The 12,490-nt window shown below is 37.6% G+C and overlaps 1 protein-coding gene across 3 annotated transcripts in view; it reads right to left on the bottom strand.

Moving 5' to 3' along the window:
• Positions 1-9,644: 9,644 nt before the first annotated feature.
• LOC129723352 (SOX domain-containing protein dichaete) overlaps positions 9,645-12,490 on the bottom strand; it is a 189,475-nt gene continuing 186,629 nt past the window's right edge. For all 3 annotated transcript variants that reach the window (XM_055677530.1, XM_055677529.1, XM_055677531.1), the window contains exon 6: positions 9,645-11,114. In XM_055677530.1, the coding sequence (XP_055533505.1) occupies positions 10,500-11,114 (615 nt within the window). In that variant the 3' untranslated portion in view covers positions 9,645-10,499. The remainder of the gene's footprint in view (positions 11,115-12,490) is intronic.

Here is a 12,490-nt window from a genome sequence, read left to right as displayed (position 1 = left end):
AGGTTTTGTTTAAGCTTTGATTAGTCGAAACCTGCGTTCAACAAGGCTCTTCATTTTTTAATAGTACAAAATTATAATGTTCCGCATTTTGGTGGTGGTTGCTGTATGACGTAATTCTACGCCAAATGCTACTCAAAGTGAGAAGAAGCGAATAACGTGACCCCAAATCAAACTCAAAATAGCATACATACGATTATAGGTACCAAAAAAAACAGCAAAAATAGTACCAATTTGAAAACCAGAAAAATGAAATAACCTCAAAATGAAAGAACCGGGAAATCATTGTCCCCAATTGAGCAAAGAACAACAAATATATTCTTCTCACAACCGAAAAAAATAACGTTTTGAAATAACAAAAACTCATCGCAAATTGAGTTTACGATTGCGAAGAAATGCCTAAAAGGATTGATGGAAAAAGTTATTAATTTCAAATCGAGCTCAGATCGATGAAAAGAAAAACAAGTATAAGAATAATACTGAATTCTGCAAAGTATATCAGAAAAACGATTCAAAAGCCCAGAAGAGACTAAAAACCTCACAACTAATAAACCTTGATCGCAAAATAACCATAGAATTTGTTTCTCTAGGGACTCGTGGGGTGAATTCACACGACCTTTTTTGCGAACGCTAGCTCTATCTTGAAGAAAAAACTCTCCTTCTCGAGGGCGGCTTTCTGACTCCGATCAAAGTTGCAGGCGGCTATACTCAAAACTCACTGTTTTATTTAGTTAACCTAATTTTTTTTCACTGACTTACAATTTGGGAATGGTGTGTGTGCAGGTGGCCGGTCGGCTGCTGAATCTGCCATGGAGGACGACTCGTGGTGATACTTCTGTCGGAACTCGGCTTCAGGTGACTCGTAGTGCTGGTTCTGCTGGCGACCGGTAGGTGGAATTCATTGCTACACTACTTGGTGGCACTCACGGGGGAGTGGTACTGCTTTCTGAGAGGTTACGGTGACTGCTGCTTCCAACCGTGCACTACCATGTGGGTGGTGTTTCCTTCCCGAAAAATGTCTGGGTAATTGTCCAATACAGGGTAAGACTACCGTTTTTTTCTGGCATCGCGTGGTATCCGCGGCATTTTGTTGAGCCAATACCGAATGGGTCTACGCGAGAGGAAGGGAAATAGCTGGGCTCAAAATACTTTCGCTAGGCTCGATCGTGTGATTTTTCCGATGGAAAGCAAGACTCACCTAATTGCCTTATTCTTTTATATTACTTACATCAAAGGTTTTACGTGAATATTATCACAGGTTTGCTAAGTTTAAAATATACTTGCACTTGTTCGTTTGCTTTGTGGTAATGAAATGGTCGAGCCTTTGATCTTTTCTCTATTATCAGCCCTCATCTGAAGCCAACTTCTCTTTTTCCTCTTTTGATTTTTAATACTCCTCATTTCTAAATCCCTCTTTTCCGGCAAATCCAGTCTAGTGTTTGTGTTTTGTGTGAACCCTGAACCTCAGCGTTATGTTGGTACAATTTTGAATTTGACTTTCAGCCACAGATCTGATTCATTCTATTTTAATCTGCTCTCCTAAATCTTTCTATTTATAAATCTCTATCCTATAATCTAGACGTTTACTTTCATATTTATCGCAGTGAATCGTTTACTCCAGGAGACTATGCTAATAATTCAACTTCTCTTGATCGATGGTAAGGATCTCACGATGTTTCATCACGATCTCTGCTACGTTTCTAAAGTTTCAAAAAAAAAATGAAGGTGACGAAGAAGCGTTTGTTAAAGTCAGAAAAACTAATACCAAAATAAATCTAAAATGCGAGCAGAGCAACTGAAAAACTGCAAAAAAAAAACCAATAAGATGCAATTTAAGTTCAGAAAAGCAAGGAAACGCTTTTCGAAGTCGGAAAAGACCAAAATGAAGCTATAATTGAAAATAAAATAATCTTAGTTTGTGCGTGATAAACAAAATGAATCAAAAGTAGGCTTATACTAGACGTCAGAGAAGGTGAAAAATATATCAAATTGAGCTCGAGATAGAGATGGAAAGCTTCGTAAGATCAGAGAAAGGACAAAAAATTATCCCAAATTGCGCTCAGATAAGCGGAAAATCTGAAGTAGTTGATGTATTTGAAGCAGCATATGGTGTCTCTGGAATCATTAAAATTTACATCCGTCATGCATGAAAAACATCTAGGGTAGTTTGGGGTAATTTGGACCCCCTGAGGAAAATTCCTGTTATTTCGTAGCCTGTTTCTTTCTATCGCATAAACGTAACGTATTAAAGTAATTTTTATAAATTACTTATTATATTGAAATTACTTATTATATGAAAATTATTATATTGAGGTCAAAAGAACAAGGAAATAACGAAACTAAAAATAATGATTTTGAGGACAAAAAAAAATCGTTTGGGGTGAAAAGCTATTAGAGTAATATGGACAGTACTTGGGGTGATGTGGACAAGCATAGCATAGCATAGCATAAACAGCTGCACAACTTCGTAGTTGGTGCTTGCAACAATACTATGTTGACGAGAACAAATTATCTTCGTTCCTAAGCAGTAACATGAAATTTGTGATCTAATTAAAAGTTACTAAACAAAGGACAGATGTCTCCAGGGAACTGTTACCGCCCTGGCCACGTCCTTGCAACTGTTGGGGAACGGAAAAGGAATGTTAGTCCAACATTTACTTAAGAGAACCGCAGAGAACTCTACGTGCTCTCAGAAATGGTACATGAGATGGGAAATTTTAGTAGGAAAGGAAGACCCTGGGATACATCTGTTAGATGTTGCGGGTCGATAATTGATTATGTTATAGGTATGAATTTTTGGAGCTAATAAGAGCTGAGGCTGTTTTGAGTTACTGACTTTTTAGTTTAAATTATATTTTATCAGTTGAATTTTTAGATTATTTATATAGCAATTTTACTATTTTATGTTTTAAGGTGGGGGGGGGGGAGGCGGAGAATGTATACATAGATAGTTTAGTTATACGCTTATTATTATCCACCGATTTGACATAATTGTTATTAGTAGCAAATTAATCTTCAGTCAGCCAAGGGTTTTACCATATCATATATTTCCATTACATCTAAACTTATAGTCGAATAATGTCAAATAAGATCCACGCGAACAAAGTACAATGTTATTCCCTTTGGATGGTTAATCTTCTTCGGTGAAATATACACACTATGTTCTCCGAAACATTAACCCGAGCCTCTCGAAAAATTGTTGAGTAACACATTCGTATGAACAAGAAATACTCTGTATGTTTACAAACATTCTAGCAAAAAAAATAGTTTATTTTTCCTCTACTCTCAACCGAAAATACATACAAAACAGATCTGTTTGAATCTACCTCTACACGTCAATGATCAAAGCAAAAAAAAAAAGCAGCGCCGCCTACATGTCAAAAAAAACAATTTATTGAGTATATAGTATATCAACACAAACAACTCAAACAGAAAAAGAATCTAAAAAAATAATATCACTTATCTCGCACAAAATCCTCCAAAGACTGCATATTCCGATAGTTCTGTTGTTTGGAACACCAACACTAGTAATTTTAGTAGATTTCACTATTTATTTTCTCGCTAAACACACTTTAAAAGAATAAATTACGTGGAAATAAAAACGCGCACGAGCAATCGACCTTGTTGCCAGTTACTCTCCTCAGTACTTGGGGTGATGTGGACAAGGTCAAAAATGTGAGTTTTACAGTATCAATGGTTGCTTAATTCCCATTAGAAGATGGTATTGGGCATACGGAATAATAATTGCAATTCTTAGGCATTGCACAGTGATTCCACCATAGGCCAAAAAATTACCCGTTTCCAATTATTCAAGAAACTGAGTGTGCGTTCGTGTGTGTCGCATGCGTGTTTATGTATGTATGTATGTATGTGTGTGTGTGTGTGTGTGTGTGTGTGTGTGTGTCTGTGAGAGAGAGAGAGTGCGCGCGCAAATGGTTCAAAAGTTACAATTTTTTAAAAAATTATTGCCGATTTTTGGCAACCCTACTTCTAAAAGGATCCCCTAAGGACTACAAAAAAAATACGAGTTTAGAGGATTTCGATAAAGAACAAGTATACCAATGTTGAGCATGATCTGAACAAAAAATAAATCTGATAATAAAAAAGGTTTAACGGCATTTTAGGTGAATGACATTTTCTGGCATTAGAACCCCGAAATTGGCATTATATAATTCATCCCGGGTTGCCTGCAATACTTTTTACAGTTCATTCTTTGTACACCGCACCTGTCCGTCCGTTTTTGTATGCTGCGCCATCAGTCCGACAAAAAAAATTACTAAAAAACTCACCTGACCATATCACCCAAAAAAAAAAAAAAATGTCCATTTTACCCTAAACAGGACGTCTAAAGAAAAAGCAATTTCTACCACTATTTTTTTCCCTATGTTCTCGTAACTTTTTATCAAAATTTCGCCTTTTACTAAACAAACACGGCTGCAAAGCTAATTATCCGGAGAACATTCAAGAAGTTCTCAAAAAACCTTAAATACATGAGCGTAAAATTTACAGCAACATCAACTTTTGATGTTTCCCTTGTTTACATTGGCACTGCGTTGCACCTATCACAGCAAACGATGAAATTTTTATGTTCAGTAGGGTTTAGTATTGCAACGAAAGAATGAAGTAGTACATGGAACCCAAAAAAGTAATACTATTCATATAAGGCACCTGTCCATTTTACCACAGAGGTCCAAATTACCCCAAACTACCCTACCTGGCAGCTCTAGTCAGATTTTGCTCTACTCCTTATGCGTGCGGTTAGCAAGTACCCGTACATCGGATTAATTGCAGATGGAAGAAACTAGTAACATTTGCAAAATATACGAAAGTATGGGTTGTGAAACTTGAGTGGAGATGAATCTTTAGGTAACAAATTTGTTACAAAAGGGAGAATTTTTGGTTATTGCTTTTAAAGTTATAAGCGAAAATTGGGCGTGTAAAAACAAAAAAAAAAGAAGAAAAAGATTCCAAGATAAGCTACAAACAGTTTTCTCAACGTGAGTTTAGAAAATACCAAATTTGATTACTGTTTGCATATAATGTATGTACCGACTTGTGTTTTATTATAATGTAGTAACTGTTCAATTCGAATATACATGGTGTTAGGGAGGTCACTTTAAATTCTTTACGGGGTGATAGAGGACCCTATTTGATGAAAAACATCCTTCTACGCATATGGCCAAAATTTAACTACTGCAAAGTTATTCGCTTTTCTCAGTATTCGGTTGTGTTTGCATTTAACCAGGTCTAGCATAACAAGTATGATAGCGAGCTCAATTCTGTTGATATCCTTGGGAAGTCGAATAAAACTTCGTACTCAATAGTATCTTAAAAACGTCGAATTAGAGAGAATAAGAAGCACTTAGAAAGGAACAAATGTGAAATCAAATGTTTTTTGAGAACTAAACTGCAATTTGTCTCTGATAAACATGGGTTTTGTTGTTACCCAAACTAAACATTTAAGTCTACTTTACAAGTTGTTCTTTGACTCCAAGCATCTATCTTTTTTTAGTTTAGCTGCTATTTCACTTAAAAAACAACAGGCTGCGCTTCCATTTAGTGTCGCAAGATTCACAGTTTTCTTGAAGTATTTTAAGTGAGCTCCGTTACATCCTGTATATATGAGTGCTGAGAATTTTTTTGCTTGAAATTGTGAAAGTGTGAAGTGAACAAAATCCTATTACGGGACTCACGTAAGTGAGAAAAACGTCGCGAAGTGACATCTGCCGTGGAATCTGGGTTATTATGAGTGTCATATCAGTGAAGTGAGAACGGAAAAAGCGACGTTTCGCGTGGAATTATTTCACGACCATTTTGAACGGTGAAATGATTCCACGAAGATGCCATAAGTCTTAAAGTTGATTGATTTGTGATCTAATGGTAAATATCGGATTTATTCTTCAGTAACGAAACGAATCCGAATTTGATCCGTGCCTTAAAGCGGTAAAATTTTAATTTTTTTGCCCGATGAAAAAATGCAAACTAGTTCAGGAAATTTTCGATACCGAAAAAACAATTTTTTTTTATGCCGAATGTCTTAGAAATGCAGATCACATCAAGATCTGGTGTTATCTAAAAAAACGACTTTCTGGGACTTAGAGTTTTTGAGCTGGGAAACAATCTCATTTCACTTGTCCTATTCTCAATTTCACTTCACTGTCAATCTCACCCCACGGAGTTGATTTTTGTCACCTCACTTGAGGTGGAATCGGGGATAGGTCTAAAAAAGTGAAGTGAGCGTGAGAGTGAAATATATTTCACCGTGAAGTGACTCCCGTAATAAGCACCATTGTCTTAGACAGTGCTTCGATTTTTGGCCCTGAAACGGTTCTGTTGAAATTACCATTACAATTTCAAAGCGAACTACTTTGCAAAGTGCAAATTTAAAAAAAAAGATCTGTTTTGTAAAAATATAAATTTTTGTTACCTGGGTAACTTACCTTCAGAAATCTTGTTTTAGTTGTTTTATACAAACTCAGTCAGTCATAACTAAACATTGAAATGAAACTGCTATACTAAAACGAAATCTTCAACAGATTCAGTTAGAACAGCTTTGCCGGTTCCATATTTTTTTCCATTTTCCTATCTCTCGTCTTTCAGTTCTCCGGGCGTATTTTCCAGCATTTATTTTCATATTTATTTATAATACAACATACTCAGCAACGTATTTTGACTTCCGGTGCATTGACACGGGCAAATAAACGATTGAAAAACAACCCTCTTTTTGCCAATCAAGACAACCGCCAGCGCAAATCCGTGAACAAGTCTGCGAATTTGTGCAGCGACAATTTTCTACTTATTCCGATACCAACAGGGAAACGCAAAGCTCCGTCATCGTCGTCGACCGAGATCTAACCCCGTCAGTGTGATAATTCTGCACCATCAAATCTCTTCTGTTTACCATACTGCCCATAATTCAAAAATTGGCCAATATGCCATTTTTACCAAAATCGAGAAAACAGTTTCTCGTGATGGTACACGCCCTAAACAAGGTCCCTACGGAAGCCGATTGTCAAAAAATTCATTTGGGAAGGCAGCAAACGTGAAACAATTTTGGCTAATATCCAAAATAATTGAGAATTTGGCTAATATCCAGTATCCAATATGAACCTGTGGCATGTTCACGAACCAGTGTATTATTACTGAACTGTGTTTCTTCTAACTTTCGAGAGTGTGTTGTAGCTTGGTGGTAACTGGCGACAGATGAGCGATCGTAAGGCCCTTGCATAAAATATGGATTTTTCAAGAAGAATATTTGATGCTACAAGAATTTATTTGTTGTACTGCGAAACCCAATGATCAAAACGTGTGACTGTTTCCTTCTGTCATAAATCTTTCCATTTAAAAAAATGATATTTAGCTCTTTGATTGGGAGTAATATTAATAAAGAGGAGATTCAGATTTCATTTCGATTTGATGAAAAAAAATAGGAAAGTGGATTGTGAGATTACCATGAATAACGATATTTTCGTTATATTATCATATTGCTGCACGTAACAATTGTCTCGCCGTCCTTTTCATCCTCACTTGTGCTTTCGTGTTGTTTTAATAAGTTTAAAACCATTTTCATCACCAACGAGTACGATATAATTCACATCGTATGGATATTAGCCAAATTGCACACCGTTTTGTCAACTGACCTTTCGTTTATGATTGAAAAAACGGCTACTGTGTTAAAAATACGTGGCGGATGGAATTTTCTACAGTTTTTTCTGTTTCAACTCAACGGCAAGGGTACAGCATATATGAAGGGTGATATACTCAATAAAAAAGTTGTCATGAACAGTCAAAATATGTTGTACCGACAAAAAACTTTCAACTGCGTTTTTCTCGATTTGATGCCTATGGCATATTAGCCAATTTTTGAATTATGGGCAGCACAGCTTTCAAATGTTTTTCTGTAATTTTTTTCTATTTCATTTTCACCGTGATACAATTTCCAACTAAAATGTTTTCAATAGAATCGTCTTCTGTGCATCGTACGGCCGATGTGATTTGATCTGTCATTTGGCATAATAAAGCCTTTACCCGTGACATAACAATTTCCACACACACACGGCTGCTGCTGGTGGTGCGTTATCGAAATTGGGCTCGAACAAACCGCGAACAGCTTCACCACAGACACGGCGGGGGCCTTCACTTATTCTTAACGCGGGCTTTCTGGCCCTCCCACGGAAGCGCGCTGATGGTGGGAAATTTTGATTGAACCAAACGCAAATAGCGCGATACGCTTCACGGCCAATAATGTTCCGAAGCATGCTCTGCCAGCACCTAGATATCCTCTATAGGATATCGTCGTGTCATTTGCGGTGAAAGTCACATACGCCGATAAAAGGTTCGTGTGTAGGAGGAAATCCTTTCGCACTCTCCTGCTTTCGTCGTGAGGTTCGGTATAAGAAGAGTAGGTACGCGTATGTGCGGATATTATTATTATTTCAGCCGCATGACGAAATTCCTTGTCAATTGATACAAATTGAAGGTTTCAGCTATTCCAGCAATGATGCGCACAATTCACGAATGGTTGGGCATATTCTTTTCTTTTTCATGCTACCATGCGTACTCTTCTTTTTAAATCGATCATTAACGTTTCAAAAGTGCCGAAAGATTTATTATTATTGTGTAAAGATCTATTTCATTTGAATGGATGTTGATAAATAATTAAAAATAATCTTAAATTGTACCTTTCAAAACGGATTTTCAAAACAACCAGTAGTTTTTTTTATGATAGAGATAAACAGGGGCTTAACAAAATATGGTTTTTCAGACTTTATAGGAAATAGTGAAACATTAAAAGAAACAAATGAACAATGCGATGGAAAGAATTATATATCGTATTTTGGGTTCAGTTTGAAATCTTTTCTAGTACCTATAGAGTACTGCTCTGAGCTTGAAATCTTTATAATCAGGCTCATTCTACGCATTGCATTTTGTCGTTTTCACTTATATAGTTACTTGTTTTATACTTTTCTCAAGGTTATGGCTTTTTAAGAATTTACTCATTGCAAAAAGGTCGTCTGGAATGACCAAACGAAACACATTAAACAGTTCATATGACAAAAAAGAAATCAATATTGATCGTATTTCTGTGAAAAAAGGGGGATAATTATAAAATGAATGTTATTTTTAATTGGTTGTTTTCAAGTTTAACTAGTAAATAAAAATGATTGGTTTGGGACTTCTTATAACAGTCCCTATATTTACAGTCTGACAGAGTGGATTCGGGAACCAATTTAAACTGTTATAACGCGTACCAGTTGTATAGAATCTCCATTGACTGGTTCTCGTTATAACAGTTTAAATTGGTTCCCGAATCCACTCCGCCAGACTAGTAAAATATACAGTGACTATACTTCTCATGATGTTTACTTTTATACGCTCGACACTGTACTATAATCGATTATGTTGCCATGCAGCATGACTTGTACGCAAGAAAATTTTGTTCCGAGCGCATGAGTAAATTTTGCTATCGCCCACCAGGTGTCGATGAATTTATATTTTATGTTGGTATGTTTATGCTATCTTACACGAAAACTAAATATACATAAATTCACCCTTCGCAGCATATGCCAAGCACTTGCTTCCGATGCTCGCCGATAGGCTTTAGAAGTAGGGAGTTTCGAATTTGAATGCAAGTTCAATCAGTATCATTCGGTGATTAAGACTATATTTTTATTCTGTTCAATCATGATTTCTTCTACTTCGTTTTCGCACAGTATACTGATATAGTAGTACATTTTTTTTCGTCTCTGTCCGTCCACAGAAGCACACACACTAATCGCCTAATTTACCGCACCAGGTGGAGAAATAATTTAACAGCTTTATTTATACAATCTCGCGTCATTCGGTATGTTTTTTTTTAGAGAGTTAAATACTGTCGAAAGAATCCACTTCTGAATTCACATGGATTTCGTTAAAACATTTGAAAATGTTAGTAAATGCTCACTTAATTGCTATAATTTTTACTAGAGTTTTTTTTTCTTCTGTTGTCTCAAAGAGGTGTATTTTCTTACCTAAAATGTGAGTAGTTAATGGTTTATTTGATGAACTATTTTACAATATTTTTGCTTATGTTTTCTTAGCGTAAATCACGTGCTTTTTTCATCAATAATTTTATGAAAAATTCGTTCCTTGCATACTACAACCCTAACTGTTCTAAAACATATGCTACAAACTGGTATAATTTAAAATGTTCGTGTCTTCGCTTACGTTCTGGTTGAAGGACAAGGTTAAAACCTGTTGAAGAGAGGACTTTGTTTTCGATTTGAAACTAACTCTGCATGGGGGCTCGTTTCCAATGTAGTACGGATGGTTGGCGTCCTAACTCAACATTTCATCAGATCAGAAAGCGGTTGGCTAAAAATGATAACACCTTATACTCGTAATAATAATAATATTATCATTAATAATATAAACAGCAATTTGTGATCGTTGATCCATTGTTTGTGGTGCTTAAGTTCTACCAATATTTAATAATCTCTGTCGTCCATCACTTCCGAGTTTGGTCAAAATATAACCGTCAGCGGGCGGCGGTAATCGCCAGCACTTCCTCCGCCTCCGGCTCCAGAGCCTCCAACTGCTCCGGCGCTGGTCTGATTTGCCCCAGCATACTGGTAAAGTCCGGCAGCACCACCCCCGAGAAGGTTAGCACTGTTGAGCCCGTAACTGTTACTGTGCAGCGGAGAACTGTCCACCTGTTCACCCAGCTGTGGTTTTATGTCGACGTTTACATCGCTTAACTGCGGTGTTGGTTCACGGTCATCACCGTTTAGCTGGTGCTGATGGTGCAGTTGGTGCTGCTGCTGTTGATGCGCCAGCTGCTGGGCTTGAGATTGCGCCTGCTGCTGTTGTTGTTGCTGCTGCTGCTGTTGTTGCTGTTGTTGTGAGCCATAGATCTTGGAGATGTCGAACGCATAGTTGGCGGCTGCCGTTGCTCTATCCTGGTACATCTTGGAATCGAAGTATGCCTTAGTCAGGACCGTTGTCGGATCGAGGTAGGCGCTGTAGGGATTGGTTTGCGATTTGGTAGTGTCGTACAACGCACCGGCGGCCGCCGAATTCAAGTAGGCGCTCCGGTCCAGGGCGAATTTCGAAACGTCCATCTGGGAGGAAATCGACGACTGGAAATAAACGAAATAAAAATTGTTGCGTGAAAATGATATTCTTGCCATAAGAGATCGCTATCAGTAAAAACTGAAACCGTTTTGCTACTGAATCTAGTAGCTGGCAAACCGGTAGCCAGCTTCACACCGTTGCTGAAGCACATTTAAGAAGCGTTGCTATCAGTCGGGTCCTTACTGGACAGCTCGAGCTCATAACTAACCCGGGCGCGGGGAGAGCTTTTATGGTGCAATTTTATTGATATTCACAATCAGCATGACCGTCGTCAAAAATTTACACCCAGCCGCGACCGCTCGGCTGACGACGGCGCAGCAAGAAGCAACGCTCCGCGGAAGCACAGAAACTCATTTAAATTTTAAAACGCTGCCACCAGATCCCGGCGCGACTGTAAAGACTGTGTTCCTTGCCTGTGTGTGTGCGGTGAGGTACGAGCGACACCACCTCACTGAGTCTTCACGCGCACGGGTTCCGACAGTTGGACAGGCCAAATGACAGCCTGCAAGCCAGCCAGCCAACCAGAGGACACCGGTGGGTGAAGGCTCGATCCAAGAACACCAGAAGGGTATCATATTTTAGCTTCTTGTTTTCGAGGATTAACGAAATTTTTATTCCTGGTTCGTTGGTTGTGCGAATCGAGCTGTGCATGTAGATTATTCTTTTTTCTTTGAATAGGAAAAGTTGCAAAATTTGAGAGGAATATTTCCTCAAAGTATCAAGTCCAATTTTATGAGGGATAGCATTTAACTGCTCATACTAACTTCTGACATGATTTTTTTTACAAGATTTATTTAACAAAAAGATCATAAAAGATCAATTAACATTACCGAACATTGCCAGCTCAAACCAGAAATTATTGGCACACTGGAAAAACGCTGCTAATGAATCGTGAATCATTCTCTGTGCGTCGGAATGGCTGCATTTGTTTGTTTACATTCGTTTTGACATTTTTATGCAAGTGCAGTGTCTTTTCATCGTTTATTTTCAAAATGCGAGGATTTTCACCGGAACGCCGAAAACCTGTTGTACTCAAACGGGGTACTGTAAGAGATCGCTAAAAAAATGATGAAAGACGAAAAAGTAAGCAATCACTAACACTGCCGGTACCCGGATAACTGTCCCATAATGAAAAACATGTTGAGAAAACGACGACTTAATATTATCCGTGAATTTTCGGATTTCCAGCAATTACATCCAGAACCAATGAACATAATAGTTTCATAGCACCACTTGTTTATCGTTGAGAACAAAAAACCATGGATGAAATTGGTTTTACGTTATATAACTTGAAAACAAGACAAAATGGGACAAAACATGCGGGTACATTTCAAAAGTACTCGCATATTTTGTCCCATCACATATAAATTCAACCAGCAAC

Source organism: Wyeomyia smithii, chromosome 2 (assembly GCF_029784165.1).
Source record: "Wyeomyia smithii strain HCP4-BCI-WySm-NY-G18 chromosome 2, ASM2978416v1, whole genome shotgun sequence".
NCBI lineage: Eukaryota > Metazoa > Arthropoda > Insecta > Diptera > Culicidae > Wyeomyia > Wyeomyia smithii.
The sequence above is the reverse complement of the archived record's forward strand: the minus strand, read 5'-3'. Positions and strand labels throughout refer to the sequence as shown.